General features: G+C 47.8%; 2 protein-coding genes across 11 annotated transcripts in view; both read left to right on the top strand.

Moving 5' to 3' along the window:
- The first annotated feature begins 959 nt into the window (after positions 1-959).
- Positions 960-19319, top strand: FES (FES proto-oncogene, tyrosine kinase). Of its 7 annotated transcripts, none has more exons than XM_058156626.1 (18): positions 1154-1497; positions 2022-2195; positions 2325-2421; positions 3770-3953; positions 4262-4399; positions 4494-4622; positions 4843-4965; positions 5943-6129; positions 6386-6472; positions 13143-13352; positions 14539-14661; positions 14738-14791; positions 15525-15643; positions 16300-16394; positions 16674-16797; positions 17160-17317; positions 17512-17634; positions 18948-19319. In XM_058156626.1, exons 1-18 carry the CDS (start codon positions 1282-1284, stop codon positions 19088-19090), a joined length of 2484 nt encoding a protein of 827 aa, XP_058012609.1. In that variant the 5' UTR covers positions 1154-1281; the 3' UTR covers positions 19091-19319. The 7 variants fall into 7 exon arrangements, with proteins under 7 accessions (XP_058012610.1, XP_058012609.1, XP_058012611.1 ...); XM_058156628.1 differs by having other exon boundaries at positions 6380-6472; positions 13143-13265; XM_058156625.1 differs by having other exon boundaries at positions 6380-6472.
- Positions 19320-20689: 1370 nt separating this feature from the next.
- Positions 20690-26777, top strand: part of MAN2A2 (mannosidase alpha class 2A member 2) — a 57688-nt gene continuing 51600 nt past the window's right edge. For 2 of the 4 annotated variants that reach the window (XM_058156619.1, XM_058156616.1), the window contains exons 1-3: positions 20691-20942; positions 21015-21272; positions 21354-21498. In XM_058156619.1, the coding sequence (XP_058012602.1) occupies positions 20811-20942; positions 21015-21272; positions 21354-21498 (535 nt within the window). In that variant the 5' untranslated portion in view covers positions 20691-20810. Of the gene's footprint in view, positions 20943-21014; positions 21273-21353; positions 21499-26777 lie in introns of all 4 variants that reach the window. The other 2 variants (XM_058156618.1, XM_058156617.1) reach the window with 2 other exon arrangements.

Raw genomic sequence — 26777 nt, 5'->3', positions numbered from 1 at the left:
AGTTTGAGAGAAGCGGGGGAGGGGGGGGGCAACGGCCACAAGAAGGAAGTCTGGGGGTCCCAATTGGAGCCAGCAGTGAAGGCTATAGGCTAAAAACTCAGCCTCAGGCATGGAAGCTGGCTGGGTGATCCTGGGCCGCTCCCCCTCTCAGCTCACCATCCCCAGGCTAGTTGTTATGGGGAAAATAGGAGGAGGAAAAAGTATTGTATGTGTTTGCCACCTTGAGTTACTTATAAAAATAGAAAAGGCAAGATAAAAATAAATAAAAATTAACTTTTCTGGAGGCCTCTAGATCTTTATAGCAGGCTCCTATCTTTTGTTTAAGGAAAGTTCCTTTGGGGCACTTCACCTGGCATCCAGCCTAAGGGCAGCCTAATATATGTGTGTCTGTGTGTGTGTGTGTGAGAGAGAGAGAGAGACATACACACACACACACACAGAGAGACTTTACTGTCACTCGATTTGCCTTTCTGGCTATTGTGAGGTGAAAATGGCAAAATAGCTGACTACAGAACTCAGCCTTCTAAACCTCACCTGGGAGATGATTACATTTTTGCAGCCATGGCGGCAGGTGGTTTGGAGAACCGGCAGCAAAAAACCCTGCCCCCCCCCCATGCCCAGCTGAGCCACGGGATAGTCAGAGCCTTTTTTTTTTAACTTTTAAAAGAATTGTTTTACAACCTCTTCAGCCGAAGTGATTGCTAAAAAATGCTTTTAAAAGGTAAAACAAAAAAAAGGCTCTGATGGATCGTGGCTAGTCTAGTGAAGAGAAAGGACCAGGGGAGACATGATAGCAATCTTCCAATATTTGAGCGGCTGCCATAGACAGGATGGGGTCAAGCAGTTTTCCAAAGCACCCCAAGGCCTGACAAGAATAATGGATGGAAACTGATCAAGGAGAGATTCCCACCCACCCACCCCGGGCAATTCTCAGGGCCAGCCCTCGGGGCCCCTGAGGGCCTGGACGCCAAGCGGCCTCGTCAGGCTCCTTGAAGGGTTCGAGTCGCCCGGCCCGGCCTGGCCTTCTTCCCTTGGAGCGGGGAAAAGAGAAGCCGCGCAGGAAGAGCCATCTCGCAATGCTGGGCGGCCGCCGGGAGGCTTCCTCTTCCTCTTTTGCCCTTTGGACTCGCGCAGGGCGCCCGGGCAGGGGGGGGGGGAATCACGGCGACGTGGGCCGAGGAGGGGTGCGGGTCTCTCGGCCGCCAACCAGGCGCGGCTCGAAGGCAGGGGCTTCGCGGCGGGCCGGGCCGGGCGAGCTCGGCGGCTGCCTCCTGGGCGGCGATGGGCTTCGGGCTGGCGCTCGGCTGCCCCGAGGGCCACAGCGCCCTGCTGCAGCTGCAGGAGTCGGAGGTGCGCCTGCTGGAGGGGCTGCGCAAATGGATGGGACAGCGGGCCAAGAGCGACCGGGAGTACGCGGCGTTGCTGCACCAGATGCACAGCCTGGCCGGCAAGCAGGAAGGCGGCCGGCAGCCCCGCCTCGGCGGCCAGATCGGCCAGGTAGGTATCCCCGAGTGGGATCTCGGCTTGCCTCGGGCCGCGCCTTCCCGGTCCGGCGCTCACGCGGGCAGAGCAGCCTCGCCGCATCCGAAATGCCCACGGAAGGGCGCGGCTCTCGGGTGGCGCGAGAGAGTGGCAGCCGGGTTACCTTTGGCGCTTCTCCGCTGGGGCTGGCTTTGTCCGGGGGCCTCCGAGGGCCGTGTCAGCGAGACCAGGCAACGGTGCCCTTTCTAAAAGAGCCAGTGGCTCCAGCGTGGAGTCAGGTTGATTGACGATCAAAACGCATTTTAATAATCCACAGTTGGAGCTGACCAAAGTGCCGGAGAAGAGAGAGGCCGCTGGTTTTGGAGGCCTTTCCGATCATGGCCCGTTTCCCTCCGCCATCAGGGGCTCTGCCTTCTGTTTGATACAAACTGGTTACAAAGTGTGGTGCCCTTCCTCAGAAATACCTTTGCCCAACCAGCCTCTAGACAGCATCCTCCTCTAGTCCCTCCGGTGGAAATAGGCCATCTTCTCTGTTGCAGTGCTGGTGGTCCCTGGTGACCCAGACCGAGGCGCTGAGCCAAGCTCTGGAACGCCACGCAGAAGCCCTGCTGGCTGGACCCCTGAACACGCTGGCCCTGCTCATCCAAGACAAGCAGCAGCTGCACCGATGCTATAGTGAACAGTGGCATCAAATGAACCAGGATTTCATCCGGGTACAGCCATCTAGCTGAGTCCTCCTGGCACCAACAGGATTCCATGGAAAGGGCCAGGAAGTGTTGGGGGGGGGGTGGAAATTCACCAGGGCTGCCAGCCCTTCTGAGCTTCCTTCTTGGCTTTTCCAGACCACTCAACAAGAGCCTGAGCGCCTGAGAGCCCAGTACCGCAGCCACATCCGTGAGTGCGCACAGGCAAAGCGCAAATACCAGGAGGCCAGCAAAGGTGTGTCCTTCGCCAGGGGCAAAATGGGAACAAAGCCTTTCTCACACCACATCCTGCTTTCTGTGAACAGCCAATCAGATGTCTCCAAGGGAGCCATCCAGAGGAGTTCTAGTCTTGACGGTCTCTTTGTGCATGGGGTAACTTGAACTCTCGGTGATGCCACTAGGCATTGTTTTGCAGGGCTCTGGTGTTGCTAGACAGGGAGAGACTTAGCCTGAGGCCCCTGCTCAGTAAGTTCTGCAGGACTCCACATTCTCTTTATTACATGGAGGTGGAATGAATTATGTTACCCCCCCAGTCCAGGATCAGGTTACTCTCTATCCCAGCCAGATGAAAGGCTGCGAAATCCTGTCCTGGTGCTTGGAGACTAAGCATAGGCAAGCGCTCATAAACTCTGGTTTCAAGGACCTTCTGGCTGTAGTGGTTTAGCATCTTAATTCTCAATTAGGTGGCACTTCTCCAGGTCCACCTGATGTGTCATTTTGGTGCCTTCTTTGATTCTTGGCTCCTGCCCATCAAGCAGGTGGTTGAGGAAGCCTTTCCACAAACCCATTTTAGAAGCACTTCTCACATCACTCTGGCCCAAATCAACTCAGTTTGGATTATTGCAATGTGCACTAAACGGAATTACCCTACTCAAAAACTACAGCTGGTCCAGAATGTGGCTAAATAAGTGCCTTCTCTGCCCACTCCTTTGCTCATGTAACTCAGCTAGTTACAGCTACTCTGCAAGTTGTGCTTATTATTGCTGGGTTTCTGGCTGCTTTCAACCAGCCATCCGCCACTCAATGTGCTGGCAGGCACTCAAAAAGTCCTCCAGCTTAGGGCCCAACTGCTGCAGGATTGTTTTTGTCCTGATCTGGATAAATTGTCCTGATCTGGATAAATTGGTGTATTTTAGTTATAGGAGTGAAGAGTTTATCTTGATTTATTGGATGTTGGACATGAATAAGAATGGCATACAGCAGTTCTTCAATAATAATTCATAATCAATGAAGACCAAATAATAAATATTTTTAAAAACACATGATCCAGAAGAGCAACATACAAATATACATGCAGAGAAAAAAAACTTATCCATGTCTGATGGATGGATTCCTAAGATCTGTAGCTGTTAACTGATTAGTTATTTTGTTTATTTGCTTATGCCAAGTTGTGTTTGTTCTTTAGAGCCTATTTCCTCAGGATTTTTAGCAGGACTCTGCCGTCTGCCAAGGTCCCACCCGAGGTTTTGCTATCCCAGAGACATTGAAAAATCCTTTGCAGGGGGACGGAGCTGCAAGAGCCCACTGATTTGAGTCAGGGAATGGTCTAACCCTACCTTTCATTTCTGTGGCTCTCTTCTTAGGCAAGGAACTTGAGAAGGCCAAGGACAGGTATGTCCGCAGCCTCTGGAAGCTCTACTCCCTGCACAACCAGTACGTGCTAGCCCTGCGAGCTGCGGAGGTGCAGCACAGCCTTCACTATAAGCAGATCCTGCCTGGCCTCCTCCAGTCCCTGCATGGCCTTTTGCAGGAGACAGCCCAGATCACGTGAGAGCAGCAGCTGAACCCAGATGGGCTTGGGCTGGGGGAGTGGGGGCAGATTTGGGCTGGGTTGCTTGGTTCACTTCAGATGAAACAAAACTAGGTTTCGGGGAGAGAGGGGTAGAGTGGGCACTGTTGGGGTACAGTTAGCAAAGCCCTTTTTTCTTACCTCATAGCTTAATTCCTTTGGCTTAGTATTTCATACTTGTCTGCACATAATCTCTGCATACATCCTGCTGACTTCAAAGAGGAAACCGCATGTGCATGTGTGAATGCGGTTCTTTCTATCCATCCTCTGGTGTTTGTATCAATAGGAAGGCAACCCTGCAAGAATATGCCAGCATCACAAGCCTGGTACAGGAGGAGATGGTGGCTGTGCACCAAGCCATGGTCAGGGCCATCAACCGCATCCAGCCGGCCACTGACTATGAAGAGTTCCTCCCCACTTGCAGGTACTGTCTGCTGAGGGCTTCTCTCCTGGCTGGCCGGGAAAGCGAGGGGCCGGTGGCTTTTCACTCTCAGACTGGCTGGAGTCTCTCTCTCCAGGTGTGAGCAGCAGGAGATGCCAGGCATGGTGACTTTTGATAGGAGTTTGCTAGAGGAAGCCGAGACAGAGGTCTTGCAAGAGGGGCAGCTCCAGTTGAATGAACTCACCCTGGAAAGCCTGCAGCACACGTGTGTAGGGGAGGCAGAGCCCTCTGGGAAGAAGGCTGCCCCTGGGTGGGGTAGTGATCCAGCCCACCTGCATGGGCACTGCTTAGGCTGGGGACTGTGGATGGAAGAAGAGATGGGCCTATCCTGACTGGCTACCCTGGAAGCTGAGCTGGCCTCACAAAGCTCAGCGTGGGGCTGCCCTCTATATGTGAGACAGGAGACCCCCTTCTCTGCTTTGCAGGCTTACCTCCCTGGAGGAGGAACTGATCAGTGCCACAGAGAGCACTGATGGCCATCGCCGGCGTGTCCAGATGCTGGAAACTGAAATCCAGAATGATAAGATGGCAGGAAACCCAGGAAAACGGTGAGCCTGTGCCACTGAAGCAGGAAGCTTCAGATCTTGCCGAATTGCCACTCTGGCTCCTTCACTGTTATCCAAATGGAAGAGTGCAGACCTCGAAGGGCCAGAAGAGGAGGCCAAGGGAGAGCAGCAAGCTCACCTCTGCAAGGCATGCATGCCATTGGGTTTCTCTTTCTCCCTTTGTGAGATAATGTGAAACTCATCTTGTGGCTCTCAATCCCAGAGGCCAGAAGAGGAGGCAACACCGCAACTCTCTGCTACTCCTTCCCCAGCTCCAAAGCCTTTCCCAGCTCTCCCTTTTCTCTGCCTGATATCCCACAGCATCACTCCCCTGCCCCTATGATGGAGGAGGCAGGGGTTCAAGGTGGTCCTTGAAGAGCGTTGAAATGCTCTGTGGTCTGCTACCAGTTTGCTTCGCTACTGGTTTGCTTCATGCGTGCCAAATGCGCACTTCATGTGCAGGCACACTGCAGGCGCTACGGTGCAGCACTGAAAAAGGAGGATTAAGAAGTCTTTTCTGAGTCTGCAAAGATAAGTAGAACAGCGAGGGAGGGAACAGCTGTGCTGTGCGATTTAGATTCGCTAGAAAGCAGGATTTCCTGATTGTCGAAAATACTGGTTTGCCTGAACCGGTAGCATTTTTTACTACTGATTCGGGTGAACTGGTCTGAACTGGTAGCATTTCACCCCTGCCTTGAAGGCTACTCACTCATTCCCAGATTCTCTTCATGCAGCAGCTGATCGAAGAGAAAAGCTCCTGCTTTGCGCAGAGAAGCTTTGATTTTCCTCTTCTTAATTGCTGTATGCAGGCCCACCTGGAAGAAACCACATGCTGGATGCTGGATGCTGGATGCTCCTACCTCTTTGGAGGGTCGAGTGCTCCCTTGACCTGCCACAGATGTGTTACCCTTGGCAAAGCCTCTTTTCCTGTGCATGCTGCCTTGGGTGCTCCATCCAATGTACCTCTTTCTCTTCCGTAGCATCCTCCTCCTGGGAAGGCAGAAGTCCCTGCATGAAGCTTGCCACCTTTTCCATCTTGCTCTGGGCACTCAAGAAAAACTCAAGGCCCAAAGGGATTTGCTGCAACAGAAGCTGGATGAGCTGGGACCCCTGGACCCCCCACCTGTCCCAGATCTGCAGGGCGACCGGCAATCACTCTCTTCCGGGGTGGGTATAAGCAGTGCCCTGCCAAGTCAGAGCAAGACACGGTGGTAGCAAAGCATGCCCATATGGCCCCAGGCTGCCCATTGTGCTGATCAGGGAGAAAAGAGGGGCCCACCACTCCTTTTTCTCTGCCCCACCCCCACCTCTTGGGTGGGCTGGATTCCAAGCCTTGAGGTGGGGGGGCTGCCCTGCGGTGGTCTCTGATGTAGTGCTGAGCCTACACCGTTCACCCTCTGCCCTCCTTCTCTGGCAGGAGCAGGACACTGAGCGAGATTGGGGCCGAACACCGCCAGCTTTGGAGGCCCTGAAGCATCACATCTCAGGCATTTTTCGTCCACGTGTCTCAGTGAGTGGCCATCCTCACTTGTTGCTTCTCACTGCCTCCCTGCCCAGCTGGATTTTCTGACCAGGCAAAGCCAAAAAAGTCCTATGTCCCAAACATCTGCTCTTAAAATACGCTAGATGAGGAATGTGTAAAACTGGCATTTATTTAGAAGTAGCACAATTTTTCCTAGCTTTGTTTTGAGATAAAATAATTAAAAACAGCTTACTGCCATCTAACACCATCCCAAAATTGCAAACTTAACATTCTTAAAATAGTATAAAGTGTGAAAGTGCACGGACAGAGTGCTCCACAAACAGAGGCGGGGAGGGGGAGCAGCTAAAAAAGCAAAACGGGGAGGAGGAGGAAGAGAAGAAGAAACAAGAAGCAGGAGAGTCCACTGGTCTATAATTAAATGGGTCTATAATTAAAAGAAAAGGAGGATTTTAGTCTGAGCAAAGGCGGAGAGTAGCTAGACGAATTCTGAACCTGCTGGCCAGGGGTGAAATGCTCCCGGTTTTGACCGGATCACCCCATCTGGTAGCGATGGCGGGTGGTTCGGAGAACTGGTAGCAAAAATCTCTGCACCCCCACCCCCATGCCCAAGCTGAGCTGCGTGATCATCAGAGGTTTTTTTTTAACTTTTAAAAGTATTTTTTCTTCGGCCAAAAAATGCTTTTAAAAGTTAAAAAAAAAAAGGCTCTGATGCTCGTGCGGCTCAGCTGGGATCGTCAGAGGCTTTTAAAAGCATTTTTTACAACCTCTTGGCCGAAGAGGTTGTAGAAAAAATGCTTTTAAAAGTAAAAAGTTGGCCACGCCCACCCAGTCACATTACCCCCCCACCAAGCCACGCCCACAGAGCCGGTAGTAACAAATGTTACATTTCACCCCTGCGGCTGGCTTTTCATAAGGAACTGAAAGTGGCGTAATTGCAACAGTGTCAGTTGGGCAAAACTGAGGGATCTTCAGGCATTTCCTATGATCAGAAAAAAGAGGAAACCAGAAGAAGAACTTCAACAGAGGGACAGTGAAGTTGAGCAATCTAAAGCCGAACCAGGTTCCGTTCCTCTCAGAGGAATTGGAGAGCCACAAAGAAGGGAGCCTCAAGAACCATTTATTCCTTCTAAAAGTGGGCATTTGGGCCGGCCTCTGAGGGTCACCAACTGGTCTTTTGACTCACTGGTAAAAATGAAAGAAGGGAATCTCTTCCCATCTATATTTTTTGCACTTCGGGTTTTCTAAGTATTGGCCTGGCCTCCTGAAGTTGGTTCTTGAGTGCCCTTTGTTGTCACAATCATAGTGCACAATCTCTGCACACTTTTCCTCTGAAAGCTCCCAGACACTCACTCCTCCTTAAAGGGCCTGTCCCCTTAATTCAGCTTTGCTCTCATCCGGTGGTGACATCCAATTTTTTTTACTACCGGTTCTGTGGGCGTGGGCTGGTGGCCATGGTGTGGCTTGGTGGGTGTGGCAGAGGAAGGATACTATAAAATCCCCATTCCCTCCCCACTCCTGGGGGAAGGATATTGCAAAATCTCCATTCCCACCCCACTCTGGAGCCAGCCAGAGGTGGTATTTGCCGGTTTTCCGATCTACTCAAAATTTCCACTGCCGGTTCTTCAGAACCTGTCAGAACTTGCTGGATTTCACCCCGGCTCTCATCCCTAGCCCATAGAAATTGAATACATAAAATAATTGTGGATGTTTTGATTGTTTTTACATTTTTAAAATTATTTTTACAGTTTTGGAATTGTTCAGAGTCATTGAGATTGACAACTATAGAAATTGAGTAAAAAATAAAGTAAAATCTAAAATATAGTTGTGGCCACAGCACCAGCCCTTTCTGCCTCTTCCGGACAGAAGCTTTGTCTGTGCAGCTTCCCAGCTGGATCTTCTAGAACTGCCAAGCTGTCATTTCCTGCCCCCCCATCCCCCCCCCCGACTTTTGGGTTGCTGCTGCTGAAGGGTCAGGAAACCAGGGAGGAGCAGCAGCCCCAAGAAAGCCAAGATAACTTATTTCAAGGGGGTGGGGGTGGGGGTGGGTCAGTGAGTGGGTGGCCTGGTATATCTGCTGTTGCTCAAGGACAGGTAGAGCCCATCTCCAAAGGGAAGGGCCCCCTCCACACCAACCATGCCCAGCCCAACTTGTTCTCTTTGCCTCTCTTGTGCTTCTCTGCCAGATTTCAAAGTGGATTTCGCCAGCCAGCTGAGAGCAAAGAGAGCAAAGCTGCTGCCTGGATGCAGCCTTGGGGATGAAGTTCCTGCCCCCATATGCGTGGGGTGCTGTGGTGTTGTCTTTCACACTTACTTAGAAGTGATGTTGATTATGAGTGGTCAACTCCTTAGTTAGCAAAGATCTTTATGAATAGTGAATGTATATTTCTCTGTTAACTATGTCATCTCTCTCTCTCTCTCTCTCTCTCTCTCTCTCTGTCAGCCTCCACTCCAATCTTCACTTCTATTTGTGCATTTTATATTTAGTAGTTAGATTGCAATGTTATTATGTTTAATATAGAATATCTCATGGACTTAAGGTGTATTACTATCCTATACAGGAAAGAAGAAGAGGGTCCTTTAAGAGTGTCGTCTGACATAAAAAAAGGAGGAGGGGGAGGAAAGGTTTGAAATCAGCATGAAGGCTAGTTGTGCGGGCTTTTCAACGAAAACAGCATTCCTGACATGCCAAGCAGCCCGAAAAAGTTTACCATGGGGGCGGGGAGGAGAGGGAGCTGGCATTGGCCCAGCCCTGCCTGACCTCTTGTGGGAAGGAGGGACTAATGAGGGGATATGGGATGTTGGCCATATTTTGTCTCAGATTCAACTATCCACGGCTGTAATCCAGATGTATTTAGTAAAAGTACTTTTCTTTATTTTCAAATGAAGTCAAGGTGTTTTCTTTCCTAAATAAGATCAGAGACAGTCTGACATTTAGTTGAATCTCACACCATGTCGACCAACCAGGATTTAAATTTAAATACCGAGGGGGTCGAAAAGAACACTTCGATGGGAAGCCAGCCAACCCCTGAATTTGAGGAGCAAATTGAGGAGTAGAACGTATGTCTACTGCTACGCTTCACGCTAAACTGAAGGAAAGCAGAGCTCTGTGGATGGAACAATTGCAGTTGGAAGATAAATGGGACAAGGCCAAATGGTCGTTAGGGGTGGGCAGTCTGCCAGACCCCAAAGAGCTTCCTTCTGGAGTGACTACAAGGAGAAAGAAAAAAGAAATGCTTTCAGATTGGCAACGAGAGCAGGAAATCAGAGATAAGCTCCAGCTAGATAAGGCGTTACGTTTATACCGAGAAGTGAAAGAGAAGCAAGCAGCTCGCCGAAGGTATGAATCCCCTATTTGGTCCTCCAGGGGGGAGGGGGATGAAGATGAAAGAACTGCCAGGGGAGCAGCTGGGAGGGGTGTCCCACCGCGAAGAGGTTTTGGAGGAACCAGAGCCAGAAACCCTTTCCCCAGAGGCAGCCAAGTCTGATGGAGGATGGTGCCACCTGCTGGCCAAGTGAGGCTGCAGAGGAAGGAAAAAGCCAAAAATCCCCCGTCTGGAAAATTTGATGGAGATGCCAAGGAGTTAGGGTTGTTCCTGGCGTTAGTGAATAACCATATGATGGACTGGGGGGAAGAGTATTGGTCAGAAGCAGCGCAAGTTAGAGCCGTGACCCAAAACCTAACAGGAAGAGCAGCTGCCTGGTTTGTGTCGTTATACAATGGGCACTCCCCCTTACTGGAAAACGATCACTTCATGACCGCACTAAGGAGGAGGTTTGAGGACCCCCTAGCAGAGCAGAAGGCCAAAGGCCGGATGAAAACCATCAGACAGGGGAGGAGACCAGTGGCTGACTACAACCAAGAGTTTAGTGATCTGGTTCCCCTGATGAGAGGATGGTCGGAGGTGACCCTTGTGGACATTTACAAAGATGGCCTGAATGGGGACCTGTATGCACTGTGCCGGGTGCGGGCCTCTCCAACCACACTGTACGGCTGATATACCCTGGCAGCAGAGATGGAAATCGAAATGGCGAAGGATCGTAGTCGGGCTGAACGCGCTGGGAGGCAAACCCACGCCCATTTCCCTAGAGGCCCTCCAATGGACTCCCCTACTTCTGAGAGTGGGAGGTAACGATCCACCGCATGTTTCAGATGTGGAAAGCAAGGTCACCGAGCGGCTGACTGCCGGGTGAAGCTGGTGCCAAAGGCAACCCCTAGTGGTGGAAAAGGACCGGTGAAACCTACTACCAAGGCGTGAGAGCCGGCAAAGGCAGCAGTAGGCATTGCCAAGAAGGCCACTCCCATCGAGGAGCGTGGGACTCCGACCGTGTCCGATGACAGCGAGACCACTTCCGATTCCGATGAAGACCTTCTGGTGAGTTGGAAACGGGGCCCTTTGACAATCCCAGTCAAACTGCATGTCCCTTCCTCGGGAAATAAAGGGGAAATGCTAACTCTCCTAGACTCCGGGTGTACCAGGTGCATCATCAGCCCCGAGGTAGTAGAGAGAATGGAACTAAAACTAAGAACTTTGAGTAGACCTATAGCTTTTTGCCAGTTGGATGGCTCTGTGGCAGGGGGAAGCCCCGCACATTTTGTAACGGAACCAAAAGAGATGACGATGGGAGACCATCGAGAGATCCTAAACTTTATAGTAGCCCCAGGAATGGACCAGCCTCTCCTGCTAGGCCTGTCATGGCTCCGGAAGTGGAACCCACATATTAACTGGAAGACGGGGGTCTTACGCTTTCGCTCTAGAGCGCCAAAAGGGGAGGAAAGGGACTCCAGGGAGGATCCTGCCGTGCCCCACGATGTGATGGGGGCAATGACGGAATGGATAGAAGGGGAGGAGAGGATTCCCAAAGAATACTGGGACTTACAAGAAGTCTTTAGTGAAAAGGCATCGGATGTACTACCCCCCCCCCCATAGGCCAACTGACTGTGCAATAGACATACTCCCAGGGGTAAAGCTCCCAAAACTAAAAGCTTACCCCATGACCCAGAAAGAATTGGGGGAATTACGCAAATTCATAGACAAAAACTTCCTGGAAATTGACTGAAACTGAAAGGAGGTGGGCTATTTGGGAAAAGGAAGCTTTTGAGGTTCACTGGGCTCTTAGCACATGGAGACAATTCTTAGAGGGATCTAACCACCCTTTTGAAGTTTGGACTGATCACAAAAACTTGGAAGCCCTAAAAACTCCCAGAAGACTTTCGCCTAAACAAGCCCGCTGGGCTCAATATTTTAACCATTTTAACTTTACTTTACGTTATATTCCTGGAGGAAAGAACTTTTTGGCAGATGCTCTTTCACGACTGCCCCAATACAATAGTGCTCGTTCCGAGATGATACGCCCAATACTCCCTATTCAACAATTAGCAGCTCCTGCTATAACAAAAAGCTATACTAAAACCGAGACATCACTACCAGATGAATTAACTAAGTTATTAAAAGAGGCCTTGAACACAGGTGACTGGTTCTTGGCTCATTCACATGAATGCATGCTCCGTGATAGACTAGCTTGGGTTGGGGCAAAGCTATATGTTCCTGCATCACTCAGAGAAACCATACTACAACGATGCCATGATGCTAAAATGGCTGGACATTTTGGATTTGTGAAAACATTACGCCTCCTTAAAAGACAATTTTGGTGGCCAGGACTTAAAAAGGACATTGAATCTTATATAGCAAGTTGCCCTGTTTGTGCATCATCTAAAAGACCACCCGTGAAGTCTCCTGGTTTGCTTCAAACAGTAGCCTGGCCAGGAGCCCCATGGAAAGAAATATCCATGGATTTCATAGTCCAAAAGTGGAGGCAATACAGTAATCTGGATAGTTACAGACCTATTCTCCAAACAAGTCCACTTCATCCCATGTTCCAAAATACCTTCTTCAAAAACTTTGGCAAAGCTGTTTGTGCAACACATCTACAGACTCCACGGAGTTCCCGAACGCATAATCTCAGATCGAGGGGTTCAATTCACTTCTCAATTTTGGAAAGAGTTTTTGCGGCTGATAGGTTCCGCCCAAGGATTAAGCTCCTCCCACCATCCTCAGACTAATGGTCTCTCTCTCTCTCTCTCTAACACACACACACACACTGCTGATCAGATAGTCTTTAGTTGAGACTGGCAACTCCATTGCTAAGTGAGGTCGTCATAAACTGAAAAATCACATGGCTGCACTGATTTCCGATGGTAGCTCTGGCAATGATCGTTAAACAAATTGTATCTTAAGCATGGTATTATGTGATTGTGACTTGCAATTTCCTGCTGGCTTCCCCATTAACTTGCTTTTCAAAAGCTGGCTGTGAAGGTTGCAATGGTGATCGGGACGTTACAACCATTATTATTGCATGTCAATTCCCAAATCCTGATTACACAGCTCCAGGCTCACTGCAATAGCACTACAGCTTTGAGGATTGGTGGTAAGTCTCCTTGCCCAACACTGCTTTAATGAGTGGTCGCTAAATGAGAACTATCTGTACTGGATGATTGGTCAGCTTGTCCTGTTTCTCTTGCCTTTCCTTCTCCTCTCCAAAGGCCAGTTGTGCTCTCCTTTTCTCCTCCTGCCTTCTCCTTCTTGTTTTCTTGTTTACAGGGAAGGAATCCGCCTACCATCTTCCCACATGGGAAGCGATTCTTCCCATGTGGGAAGACGAGCAAAGAAATTGCCTTGAACTTCTGTCTCTTTCACAGCCGCCACCCTCTCTGCCGCAGCTCCCCGAGGTGCAGAAGCCCCTTGGGCAGCAGACCTGGTACCATGGCGCCATTCCCCGTGTGGAGGTACAGAAGCTTCTGCAGACCAATGGTGACTTCTTGGTGCGTGAGAGCCAAGGCAAACAGGAGTACGTCCTCTCAGTGCTGTGGGATGGGCAACCACGACACCTTATCCTGCAGGCTGCTGATGTGAGTGCTTAGGGGAACAGCAGGATAGTAGTGGGAGGCCCAGGCTCAGCACGCCTTATGCAAATAAGTCATTGAGCATGTTCCATTCAACTTTGCTCATTGGGAACAAGCCTTCTACTCCAGTACTGACTTCTCTGGCCCTTTTTAAGAAAGACCCAGGGGCCTTGATTGAGTAGAACAGAGCCCCAAAGAATCCAGATCTTGTGCATGAGATTGCCAGTGAACAGAACAAAGCTGCCCTTTGACATCAGAGCACCCAACAGAATTTGGCAGGTGGTAGGTCTGAAGGCTGATGCAAGTGGAGTGGATTGGCAAGGAGTAGATAGCATGGAGTCATCTGTCTGGAAGCTCCCTGGGCTGGTCAAAGAAATTTGAGCCACTTGCTTGAACTCTCTGGTGTATTCTAGAAGAAAGCTGTTTTGTGCAAAGGACAGTGTTCTCTATTGTAAGGGCCTGCCCTCAGCTATCTTCTTAGCAAAGCATGACTCTTGAAACAAATGGTATTTCAAAAGAAGCTTTTACTGAAAGAAGTGATTGCAGAGAAGTCAGGTGGAGTCTGAAGATTCCCCACAAAGTGTTAAGCTAATTTCCCCTGTTCAACCCCCACCCAGTGCCCCATGTCAACCAGTAGCCAATACAAAGCCGCAAAGTTGTTATGAGAACTCCGAGGAGGGATAGTGATAACAGGTTATCCTCTGGGCGCCACAGCCTTGGGTACCAGGCTGGAACCTGCTGGGAGGGAATCCATCCTGATGGCCCATGCTTAATTCCCATGCGGTGACAGCAAAAGCAAAAGCATTCGAAGCATTCAATCCCAAGAAGCATCCCTCCTCCCTTTCGGAATGGCAGTGTTCCGACAGGAACCTGACACATATTCTCTACATTCTGAATTTCAGCTGGATATGATCTTGGGCCAATTGTGTACTGTGACCTTGTAAACATGTATTGATAGAACCCACAATTCTTGGCCCTCTTCAGGAAGGAAGTTAGGAGGAGGGAAATTCTTTGTAAGTGGAATAAAGTTCTATGTGGAATAAAGCTCTGCCACCAGCTGGCTTGGAAGGTTGGTATGAGAATCTTATTCCTTTGAGGAAAAGGTAGAAGAGGAAGCAACAGCATAGAAGGGGAAGTGACTTTCCCCCAAAACTGTACTCCTCCAGAGTAATGGTGGGATGCTCTTTCCCAGAATCTGTACCGCTTGGAGGGTGAGGCTTTCCCTACCATTCCGCTGCTGGTTGACCATTTCCTGAAGTCCAGGCAGCCCATCACGAAGAAAAGTGGCATTGTACTGGTCAAGCCCATCCCCAAGGTAGGAAGCCAATGGTGGTGGTGATGATGAGCTGGAGAGTGCTTGGTGGGGAAATGATGGACTGCTCTTCCAACAGGACAAGTGGGTGTTGGACCATGAAGACATTGTGCTGGGGCAACGCATTGGGCAGGTGAGTGAGGTCTCAGCAGAACAACCCCTCCGAATGGAGGAAGCACCTGGCTGATCGGTTGTGCCCTCACCTATGCCCAGAACTTTCCTTTTATAGCAATAGCTTATTTCCCAAACTTCAGTTTGCCCCCCCCCCGAAAAGGAAATTGTCTGCTTCTGGATGTGCTTCTTGTCCAGTCTTTTACTGAAAGGGCACATGGTCAACAGGCCCTGCTCTGGATGCCCCAGGGCTGTGCACAAATTCACCCCACAGTTTTGTTGGCTTTTGTATTCTTTTGAGTTCCTGATCCCAAGCCTTTAGGGATGGACCCGACTCTGGAATCACACACTTCGTTTCTCTCGAAGTCGTCCCCCCCCCCCGCTTTACAAAGGAGCTGAAAGACCTTTTCATGGATTAGGGGAAAGGCTGATAGTTCTGTATGGAGGGCTGTTTTAAATAATGAATGTGATTTGTTCTATTCCAGGATATTGATTAAAATGTATGGCTGTGTTGGTTTAATGTTGTTTCATTGAATTGATTTTGAATTATTGTTTTATTTTTGCTGCAATCTTGTGTTAATGGTTGGTAGTTGGTCTTTCTGAAAGGTGTGTTGTGAAGGCACTTAACAGTTGTTCTTCAGAAGTTTACAAACTTGCTAGTTCTGCCAGAATGCAGCGCTTTTCCAGCCTTTGGCTATTCCTTGCCATGCCAAAGGAGAGGCTGGTGCTATGTGGCCTTGGCCTTTGTTCCACAGGGCAACTTTGGAGAGGTCTTCAGTGGATTCTTGCGTGGCAGTAACACTCCAGTGGCTGTGAAATTCTGCCGTGAAACGCTTCCAAATGAGCTGAAGGCCCGGTTTCTGCAGGAGGCTGGGTACGTATGACTTTGTTAGCTGAGGCCTTCAGCCAATCACCACAGCACAGACATCAAGAAAATGTTCAGGATCTCCCTTTCAATAAAAGTTGAGAGAACACACAGCTCCCTCCATGGCCGTCCAGTGACTGGCTCTTTCCCAGCTTATAGGTAGATTCTGGAGAGTTTCCCAGAAGGAGGCATTCAGAACTTCCACCTACTCTGGCAGATCACCAGAGAGCCTGGACTCTGTGTGATTCCCTGGCAGTCCCTTGCCTTTACCGTCTCATGGTATATCTGCGTTTGAGGCTGGGGGCTCCTCTTTTCTGAGCATCTGAGAAGAGGCAGCAGGCACAGCAGAGGCCCCTGGGTCCAAAGAAGCTGGCTGTGAAGGCTTCAGAATTGTGCTTGCAAGTCTTCCTTAACTAGAGATATTGAAGAACGAAATTTGGATATGGAAATCTTGGCAAGTAGATAAATTTTGTGTACCATCCAGTTTATCCCAATCCTTTTGCTAACCATCCACCGATACATGGAAGGCTGCTAGCAGTTCTGATGAAGCATGTGCTGATATTTGGCACTGCATATTTTGCAACTGCCATCCACTTTCCCAGGATCTGAGAAGCCCATTGTGGACTGTCTCCTTCCAGCTGTGTCTTCTCTGACTCCCCCTACAGAATCCTGAAGCAATATAGCCACCCCAATATTGTGCGGCTCATTGGAGTCTGTACTCAGAAGCAGCCAATCTACATTGTCATGGAGCTCGTAAAGGGTAAGTCTGGCCTTTTGCTCCACTTGCTTTCTTGAAGCTTGGACCCTGCATTCTCTCCTCCAACATTTACAGGAAGAAATGATACTGTCTTAAGAATGTTCTACCTACCTTGATAGTGGCTACTCCATGAATGCCCAGGTGCCCCTCCTCTTTTCTCTGCTGCTCACCTGATTCCCTTGGAACCCAGGGAGCTTCCCCGATGAAAGGCTGAACTAGTTTTCACGCATAGGGATGCTTCTATCCCAGAGTGGCCACAGCCTCTGCCTTCTCCCTCCTCAGGAGGCGACTTCTTGACCTTCCTGCGCAATGAGAGGGCTCAGCTCACAGCCAAGGAGCTCCTGAAGATGATGGAAGATGCTGCCGCAGGGATGGAGTACCTGGCCAGCAAGCACTGCATCCACCGGTGAGTCTGCTCAGCCCAACCTGTGGCTACGTCAGGAGGACCTTGTGGTAGGGTTAGCTTGAGCTTCCCCATTGCCTCTGCCTGGAGATGTCAGTTGGCCTTTTCCAATCTGTCCCATGACCGAGGCTGCTGGTTGCTGCGAGAGGGGCACAGTTATGCTGAGCGAGACTTGAACAAGTGAGTCACCTCGTACCCTGGTGAAAAAGGCAGGAGACCCTCTCTTCTGATTAAAGAAGACAGAGAATGGCAAGATGCCCATTTGCAGAGGCTGCTGGAAAAGTACCTGACCACAATTGGACTTGAGCATGACCCAGGTGCCTCTGAGCAACCACCTGACAGGTGCCTGTGATTCTGCTTTTCAGAGATCTGGCAGCACGGAACTGTTTGGTGACGGAAAGTAACACTCTGAAAATCAGCGATTTTGGGATGTCACGGGAACAAGTGGATGGCATTTACTCCTCCACGAGTGGAATGAAACAAATCCCTGTGAAGTGGACAGCTCCAGAGGCACTCAGTTACGGTACAGTTTCTGGCCCTGCAAATGCCATAGTTCAGGCCTGCTGCGAAGCCTTGGCTGGGTGGTTTTCAGCTGCTGCCATGGATATTGAGCTTCTTGCAACCGCCTTGTCTAATCCCTGGCAGAAATCTCTCCTTGAAGATTATGGACATCCTCCATGCTTCCAGCTCATGCCTGCTACTCTTTCCTCTACTTAGGTCGGTATTCCTCAGAAAGTGATGTCTGGAGCTTTGGGATTCTGCTGTGGGAAGCTTTCAGCCTGGGTGCCACACCATATGCCAATATGAGCAACCAGCAGACCCGTGAAACCGTGGAGAAGGGTGAGTCCTAAAAGGGCTTTACAGGAGAGCTGAAGGCACAGAGTGGCATAGTCCATGGCTGGGAATCTAAGCAAAAACCCAGAAATTGTGTGGCAAATGATTCTGAAGAGGTTTGGGAACTGCTTAGTTGCTGCAGGAGTGGCTCAGATATACCTTGAGACCTGACAGGAAGGTAGAGGGTTGGAAGTGAGAGGGGTGAGTATCATGGTCAAGCCATAGGGGTTCAGCAATTAATTGCCCTGCAGACACTCCAGTTGCTCTGCTTTCAGAATCCAATAGATTATTTGATAATACTTAGAGTAGACGAATGGTTGGTGAAGATAGTGGAACTTGCTGAGATGGCCAAGTTGATTTGTTTGAGTAAACAAAAGACAATATCTAAATTTATTGCTGACTGGAAACCCCTTATGGACTTTTTGCATAAAAGAGAAAAAAATGAATGTATGGATTTGATTATTAAATAGGATAGATTACAGCAAGAAGAGAGTCACAATGTAACTTCAGAGAAAGTGGTCAATTTATATTTTGACTTATATGCTACAAAGACGATCGGAAGCCACATCTTTGTTTGTCTGTCTTTTTCTTCCTTTCTTTTTCTTTTCTTTTTCCTTTGTCTCTTTCTTTCTCTTTTAGTTCTATTTTTTTTTGGTTTATATTATTAGTTTTTACCTAATTTTAAAACTTTTAATACTAGCCCTGGGCTCACTTTGGAGCATGACGTGGTCTGCCCACTTGGTTTCCCTCATAGGCTCTCTTCATATAATAAAACTGGATGATAGGTGGTGATATCTGAAACAAAAATCATTTCACAATTCATGTTCCAGCAAGGCTTTTTCCTGGTAAAAGCTTTATACCAAATAAGTATAAGGAACTAAGTAACATCACTAAAGAAACATCACAACTCCAGACAGGTTTGCTGTTAATCATTAAGATACTTTGAAGATAAAATCACTGCTATTGGCTTTCAGTGTTGGACTTCAACAATTAACATTCATTTGCTGACTTCAGTGGTATGAAAAACGATTTTATCAGTTCTGGCTGATTTGCCAGCTAAGGTCATTCCTAGATGAACAGACTGGACTACTGCAAGGCAATGTGCATATGCCTTTCCTTATGGATAACTTTAAAAATTAGCGCAGAGATCAGCCACATAAATTTAACTGCCATAATCAGGTTTGTGATTGACTGGTTGGTCTACCCGATTTGATTGGTTGGTTGATTGATTTTAATTCTCAGGAAGATATTGAGCTGTGAAAAAGTGCTTTGTTTCTTGTTAGACGTCCCTTCTATAACCTGATTGCCCCTTTTGCCAGGTATTCGTCTGCATGCTCCAGACCAGTGTCCCGAAGAAGTATACCAGCTCATGTTAAAGTGTTGGGAATACGAACCACAGAAACGACCCAGCTTCAGTACCATACTCCAAGACCTGGTTGTGATTCAGAAGAAGCAACGGTGAGAATGCTGACCTCAGGATGTCTGCACGGACACTTCTTAAATCCTGTGCTATGGTGACATCCCAGACGTGGCACTTCACTCTTGGCATATCTTTCTAGTCACACAGACCGTCTCCCATCAGGTCACCTGCCAAGTACTCAGCAGTAATGGCCAGAACAGCCCTAAAGCTTTGGTCTTTGAAGTCATCTGTATTTTCTCTAAAGTTGATAATAATAACTATAAGGTTTGGATTACCGGTATATCCTCAAAAATGCATGCTTAATTAAAAGCAAATCCCAATCTTTACCTCAAATAAGATAGACAAGATATGAAGCTACAGAAGAAGGGTTTTAAGGAGTAAGAGGCTTTGTATTTTATAAACACTTCACTGCGATGGGGTGGAGATAGGTTTAAATGTTTCATTTGAAACTAAACCATAAAACTTCATAATGGTTACAGAAGCACCACCTTATACCAGAAACAAAGGAAGGGATATTTCATCCAAAACATGCCACAATATTCACCATTTACGACTCGGAAAAAGCAGCATCTGTTCAGATCCACATGACCACACACAACCAAGGATTTAAAGGAGGCCAAAGCTCCAATGAAACACATCAACCAAACCATATCGGTTCCTAGGAAAGCAGCAGCACCGCTTGTCTTTATAGCTCCAAGCCAAAGCCTCTCAAAGAATCAGCAATCTATTGGCATGCAAGACCTTCTGTCCTTAAACTGCCATGGCCAGTAACAACAGGCCATTCCAGCGTGATCCAGGGCCAGGCCCGGGGATTAAATCCTGCAGAACCAGATGCCGGTCCTGCCCTCCCTTCTCTCCACCCCCCTGGCCCTGGGGATGTATATCGGCTGGTTCTCCATCCTGAATCATACATTCATGCTGGTCTCTCTCATCTTTGAGGCTATTTAATAGGCCAGTTTGGCGGGAAGATACAGACGGCAAATTTTGTTTTTTTTTTAAATTAAGCCAATTTTAGGGCTTTAACAGTTTCAATAACTCATCCAGGGTGCCCCCCCTTCCCCTGGTCGACGGCGGGGGAGGGGGGGGCAGAGTCTCAAGCAGGGGTCACCAACCTTTCAGACCTCAGGGACCATTAAATTCATAATTTTAAATCCTGGGGATCTCTAATATGATTATTTTTTAAAAAAATAAATAGTATTTAGTGCAATATAAAAAATGCAAATAATTTTTCTGCGGACCACCAGTCGGTGACCACAGCTCTGAAGAGCCTCCGGAGGTTCCGGGAGAGACTCAGCCGCGGCCGCTTCGGACCTTCGGCAGGGCCGGCGAGGAGCGGAGACCTTGGCCCGGCAGCCGGACTTCCCGAACCCTCGGGTAGCCCTTGCGGGACCCCAACCCCAAGCCGCACGGGCGGCAACGGAGCGGCCACAGGCGCCAGGCCGGAGAGCCCGCCCGCGGGGACAGCCAGGCCCGTCTTGCGCTGGGCCTTCAGGGAACCAGGCGGCGCCCCGCTCCCTTCCCGCGCTTCCGAGGAGCAGCGGCGGGCCCCGGCCGGGAGGCGCCACCACAAGCCAGGCAGGGCGGGGGCGAGACCGGCGGCGCGGGACGGGGGCCGGCAGGGGCCGCTGTGACCGCGGCGGCGGAGGCGCGGCGCCCGAGGCGGCGCGGGCAGGAGCGGCGGCGGCGGCGGAGGGAGCCGGGCGGGCGGGCGGGCCGCGGAGGAGCTGGGTCGGGGCGGCGAGGCCCCCCGCCGCCGCGGCCGATGAAGCTGAAGAAGCAGGTGACGGTGTGCGGGGCGGCCGTCTTCTGCGTGGCCGTCTTCTCGCTCTACCTGATGCTGGACCACGTGCAGCGCGACCCCGCCCGGCTCCCCCCCCGGCGGCACCTGCCGCGGGTGAGTCCGGGCGGGGGCGCGCGGGGGCGCGGGGGGTCCCCCAGGCTGACCTGGCGCCCCCCCCCCCCGCAGAACCAGATCTCGGCGCTGCAGAGCCGAATCGAGCAGCTGGAGCAGCTCCTGGAGGAGAACCACGAGATCATCGGGCGTATCAAGGACTCGGTACTGGAGCTGACGGTCGGGCACGAGGGGCGGAGTGCGCCGCTGCCCCTCCGGCTGCCCAACGGCTCCTGGGCGCTGCCCGCCGACGGCCGGCCCGGCTTCTTCTCCGTGGCGCCCGGAGACTGCCGGCTCGGCCCGCGCGCCGCCCGCCCCGAGCCCGACCTGCAGGTGAGCGGCGAGGGGGGCGGTGGGAGGGGGGAAAGCGCCCGGCACACCTGCCGTCTCCAACCTCCGCCCGCCCGCCCGCAGATGCTGGCGGTGTCGGCGCTGTTGCCCTACGACAACCAGGACGGCGGGGCGTGGAAGCAGGGCTTCGACATCACCTACCAGCCCCACGAGTGGGATGCGCAGCCGCTGCAGGTCTTCGTGGTGCCCCACTCCCACAACGACCCAGGTGAGCCGGCGGGGCAGGAGGCAGGCTGGCCTTCCCTGGTGGTAGGACTCGTGGCGGGGAGGGAGCGCTTGTGGAGCGGAGAAGGGGAAAGGCCGGGGCAGAATGCGATGCAACCCGCCGATGCCCGACTGCACAGATGCATACCTTCCCTTTGCCCTATGGGATTGACCCCCATTTCAGTTCTTACCTTTCAGAGTAAGCAGTTACAGAGGTAGAAATGAATTAAATGGTAAACCAAAGAAATGTAGGCATGATTAGAAAAGCAAATGTACCTTGGAAAAGGCAATATAATAGGGAAGGAAACGTACCTGAAAGTACTGTACACCAACGCGTATCTATCAGAACAGAGCTGGAAAGGACCTTTGAGGTCTTCATCCAACCTCTGTCCGGTCTCTTAAAAACCTCCAGGGATGAAGCACCTACAACTTCTGACCGCAAGCTGTTCCACTGGTTAATTGTTCTCACTGTTAGGAAAGTTTCTTCTTAATTCCAGGTTACTTCTCTCCTTGATTAGTTTCCATCCCTTGTTTCTTGTCCTGCCTTCTGATGCTTTGAAAATTAAGTTGACCCCTTCGTATTTGTGGCAGCCCCTCGGATATTGGAACACTGCTATCGTGTCCCCCCTATTCCTTCTTTTCTTTAGGCTAGCCAAACCCAAATCCTGCAACTATTCTTCCTATGTTATTGTCTTCAGGCCCTTAATAATCTTACTTGCTCTTCTTTGCACTTTTTCCAAAGTCATCATTTTGTAATGTGATCAAAACTAGTTGCTATATGCCAGGTGTGGCCTTTATAAAGGCTTTATAAAGTGATTCTAATACTTGATGTGATTTTGATTCTATGTCTCTGTTTATACAACCAAGGATTGTATTAGCTTTTTTGGCAGCGGCTGCACACTGCTGGCTCATATTTAAGTGATCATCCATTAGGGTTCCAAGGTGTCTCGCACAGTTACTGTTTTTGAGCCAGGTTTCACCTAGTTGTAGCGGTGCTTTTTCCTGCCTAGGTGTAAAACTTTGTTTTTCTGCATATTAAATTTCATGTTGTTGAATAGGGCCCATTGTTCAAGTCTGTCAAGATCTTTTTGGATCCTGAGCTTGTCTTCTGTGGTGTTCGCTATGTCTTGTCTTCAGTGGAGTCTTCATTCCCAATCCACTGTATGTTGGAGATGACTCGTTTTTACTTCTGGGGCTGCTGGATTTTTTTGGGATAACTTAGAATGTATTGGAGCGCTTTAATTGGTTTGTGTGCTGTGCTGATACTATGTGGTTGCAGTAGTCTTTTGGTAGCTTTGAGATGTTTTTGATGTATGGCAGTATTATAATTTTTACAGCTTGTGCTGGTTATGTAATATTGGCTTGAGTTGTCAGGCACTTTTTGATGAAGTTTTGTGGATATTCATTTTGTTGCAAGATGTTTTATATTTTAACGTTGCAAACCACCCAAAGTCACCTCATGTTGAGATGGGCAGCAAACAAGTGTAAAAAATAAAATAAAATAAAAAATAGATGATCTGTTTCCTTTTTATGCTATTCAGGGTTGCTGTAATGTTTGTGTTTGTCTAAATAAAGTTCTTACGCAGCTTCTCTTATGAATGGTTGGTAGGGGAGCACTTGATTGGAGTAGGTGACCTTTTGGTATACTCGTGTTTCTAATTTGCCTTTATGGTTCTCTGATAACCAGGAAGGGTAGTGAGTTGTTGTTTTATTCTTCCTTGTGAGTTAGATTCCTTTGACGTTGATGGTGGTTTTGTGGGTATTCTCTAATTGGTCCTTTTTTATTATGGTGAAGGTGTCATGTATATATCTGATCCATATTTTTGGTTGAATTTATGAAAGTGCTATAAATTCCAGACATTTCATTATAACCTCCTCTATAAGTCCTGAAAGTGATAGTCTCACCTTTGATTTGTTGATAACTTTGTCCTTCGAATTGAAAGCATGTGTTAAGCTTAACACAATGTAAGCCGCCCTGAGTCTTCGGAGAAGGGCGGGATATAAATTCAAAAGAAAAAGAAAAAGCAGAGGTTGATGAGATGAATTGTTGTCATGGATTTTTTGGCTAATTCTGGGTCTGTGGATGTGACAAGGTCTGTGACATCAAATGTCATTTCACCTTCATTTATTGTTGTGTCTTTGATTCTTTGAAGGCCCTGTAGTGGGGAGTTGATGGAATATTTGGTTCCCCCTGTGAGATGCTGAGGCTTTTTGGTTAATAATTTTGAGGTGGGGATAATGATACAATTGGAAGGAGAAATTTGTCAGGCTTGTCTCTTTTTATTCCTTTGAAGATATTGTTGATAGTGTTGTGGGTCTTTATTTTATTCGTTTATTTAAAACATTTATATAGTTGCCCATTTTCTAACAAACTCTGAGTGGCACTCAATAAAGTCTTCTCTAGTTGTTCCTTTTTTATAATAAGAAAGAGGTTGTCTACATAGCAGATCCAGGCCTTTGGTTGTATGCGTGGGAGTGCTGTGATTTCTAGATGCAAATTACAGTCTCTGCTATGAGTCCTGAGCGTAGTGGTCGTATCATGTTATTCCTCTGGTTTGTTGCTAAATCTTTCAATCAAACTGAAAATAGGTACAGGTAGTCCTCATTTTACAACCATTTGTATAGTGACCATTTCAACTTACATTGGCACTGAAAAAAGTGACCATTTTCCACATGATCATTGTAGCACCCCCTAGTACATAATCAGAATTAGGATGCTTGGCAACTGACTCATATTTATGACGGTTGCACTGTCCCAGGGTCCTGTGATCACCTTTTGCGACCATCTGACAAGCAAAGTCAACGGGAAAGCCAGATTCACTTAATGACCGTGTGACTAACTTAACCACAGGGATTCACTTAACAGCCGGGCAAGAAATATCATAAAAGAGGGAAAAACTCACTTAGCAACTCTCTTGTTTAGCAATAGAAATTTTGGATTCAATTGTGATCACAAGTTGAGGACTCCCAATAGTGAGGCAAAGATTGATGCGGTCCGTGATTCTGGGTATTTCAATCTTAATGTATTTGGTTAGGTAAGGTGTGTTCCATGGTAATGGTACCATGGATTCTTTCACAGGATTTATGATGTAAATAGTGCTGTGATATTGAATGAAAGTTTAATCACATCTTCTTCTATAATTAGGTCTTTGATATTGTGGAAACATCTGCAAGCAAACAACTAAGCTCCAGAGCATAAAAGAATCCACCTTCTGTTGTAGCCAACCATCCTTGTTTTTATCACACATGTGCACCACTTCCTATATTGCCTTTTATTCTTCTAATGTCTATGAAAATCTCACCATCAGTTTCCCACACTCTTCTTTTCCTTTCTCTTAAGACATTCAATTTCTTTCATATATTTGTACTCCTTTATTCTCTTTCTTTGACCAAATCATAACATTTTCTGTAGTTCAGTCAATGCTCATTATACACTGATTCATTCTTACTCTCTCTCTCTTTCTCCCTCTCTTCTTTTTTTTTATTTATTTTTATTAAACTTTATTAAACTTTTTTACATTAAAAGCATAAAAAAAAGGGGGGAAAAAGGCTTATATCATTTAACAGCTTATTTGTGGTGTTTTTCATCTAATAATAATCCATGCAATAATGACAAACATTAAATTATACATATTTGTGTTCTTATTTTATCTATTGATTATGTTTAGTAACTAAATATTCCTATCTCCTTTCCATCCATCCATACCACTGTTCTCATATACCATAAAATACTGATGTCTCCTTATCCTTCAGACTCAAAGTTAGTTTGTCCATTTCTGCGCAATTCATAATCTTTTGTACAATAAGTCTCTCTGTGGGCACACATGGCTGTTTCAACATTGAGCGAAGGCCATCCTAGCAGCAGTTAATATATGTAGTATTAAATATTTTATACTCTTCACGTATTTTTTTTTAAAGATCCCCAATAAAAAAAGTACGGGTTCTAGATCCAATTGTTCATTCGTGATTTCTTGTAGCCACTTTTTAATTTTTAACCAATATTTACGTGCTTCGGGGCAAGACCACCACATATGGTAATATGTTCCCTCTTTATTTTTACATTTCCAGCATATGGGAGACATTTTGGGATACATTTTCGCTAATCTCGAAGGGGGCAGGTGCCACCTATAGAACATTTTATATGCGTTTTCTTTGTATGCTGCTGATTTGGTTAGTTTATAATTTCTGTTCCATATTTTCTCCCAATCTGATAAATTTATATTATGTCCAATATTTTGACCCCATGCGATCATACATCCTTTCACTACTTCTTCTTCCAATTCTACTTCTAGCAAATATTTATAAATTTGGGTAATATTTTTTTTGTCTGGCCCTAGTAAAATTTTATCTAATTGCTGTGGTTTAAGATATATTCCATATTCTTTTATATCTTGTTTGTATCGATTTTGTAACTGAAAATAGGCCCACCAGCCAACCCGTAGTCCTTGTTCTTGGAGGTCCTGTAGTGTTTTTAATTTTCCATGAATATCTAATAGATCTTTATATTTTAGCATTTTATTCAAATCTAAATTATTTGGGTGAATCATTGCTTCCATTGTGGATAGCCAGATTGGGATTTTTATATAGTGTTTCTTTTTAACTTTAATCCAATTGTTTATTAGGGAATCTCACCTCTCTTCTTATTTTATTGTACAGATTGTTAAGTTGTCCATTCTGAGGACACCAGGTTTTTCTGTTTCACCTCTCATTCCCAACAGACTGGGCAATTGCATTCTTAATTTTCACTTATTTTGACAAACATTATTTGAATTATCAGTCCATACACTAATACTTTCTACCACAAGCTGAATATTTTAAAATGCCAAAATATTAAGGAAATGTTATTTGCTGTAGTTTTTTTTTTGTATGAAAAAGTTTGGTTTTCACATTCACGTCCAATAACATATTTAATGTACAGTCATATACAATTAGTCGGGTCTGCCCAGTCACCACCCACTCCCTTTGACTCTCTTCCCTTCTCTATCTTCTTCTACTTTCCACAACCTTCCTCACCTTCTCTTATCTACATCCTCTCCTCCCTCCTCCCTCCTCCCTCCTCCCTACTCCTTTCTTCTCCCTCTTCTATCCCTCAAATAGCATATGAGTAAATTTAGGAATTGTTTTGTATTAGATATGTTTAAAGGAGTGGAATTCAGAGTGTGATGATTATAATTTAAGATTTATTTTGGATTATGATTGTTAGTTTTATACCCCGCATTTTGTTCTGGGAAGTCTCAGGGGGGTAAGGGGGGGGCAAGGGGGAGGGTAATAAATGGGGGGGGA

This window comes from Ahaetulla prasina, chromosome 13, assembly GCF_028640845.1.
Source record: "Ahaetulla prasina isolate Xishuangbanna chromosome 13, ASM2864084v1, whole genome shotgun sequence".
Taxonomy (NCBI): Eukaryota; Metazoa; Chordata; class Lepidosauria; order Squamata; family Colubridae; genus Ahaetulla; species Ahaetulla prasina.
This window is presented reverse-complemented; position numbering and strand designations above follow the sequence as displayed.

Excerpts from the sequence above, each read along its gene's own strand:
- FES (XM_058156625.1), top strand. The coding sequence starts at position 1,282 with ATGGGCTTCGGGCTGGCGCTCGGCTGCCCCGAGGGCCACAGCGCCCTG. Across the intron at positions 2,422-3,769 it reads ATACCAGGAGGCCAGCAAAG|GCAAGGAACTTGAGAAGGCC; the intron begins GTGTGTCCTTCG and ends CTCTCTTCTTAG. Across the intron at positions 16,798-17,159 it reads AGCAAGCACTGCATCCACCG|AGATCTGGCAGCACGGAACT; the intron begins GTGAGTCTGCTC and ends TCTGCTTTTCAG.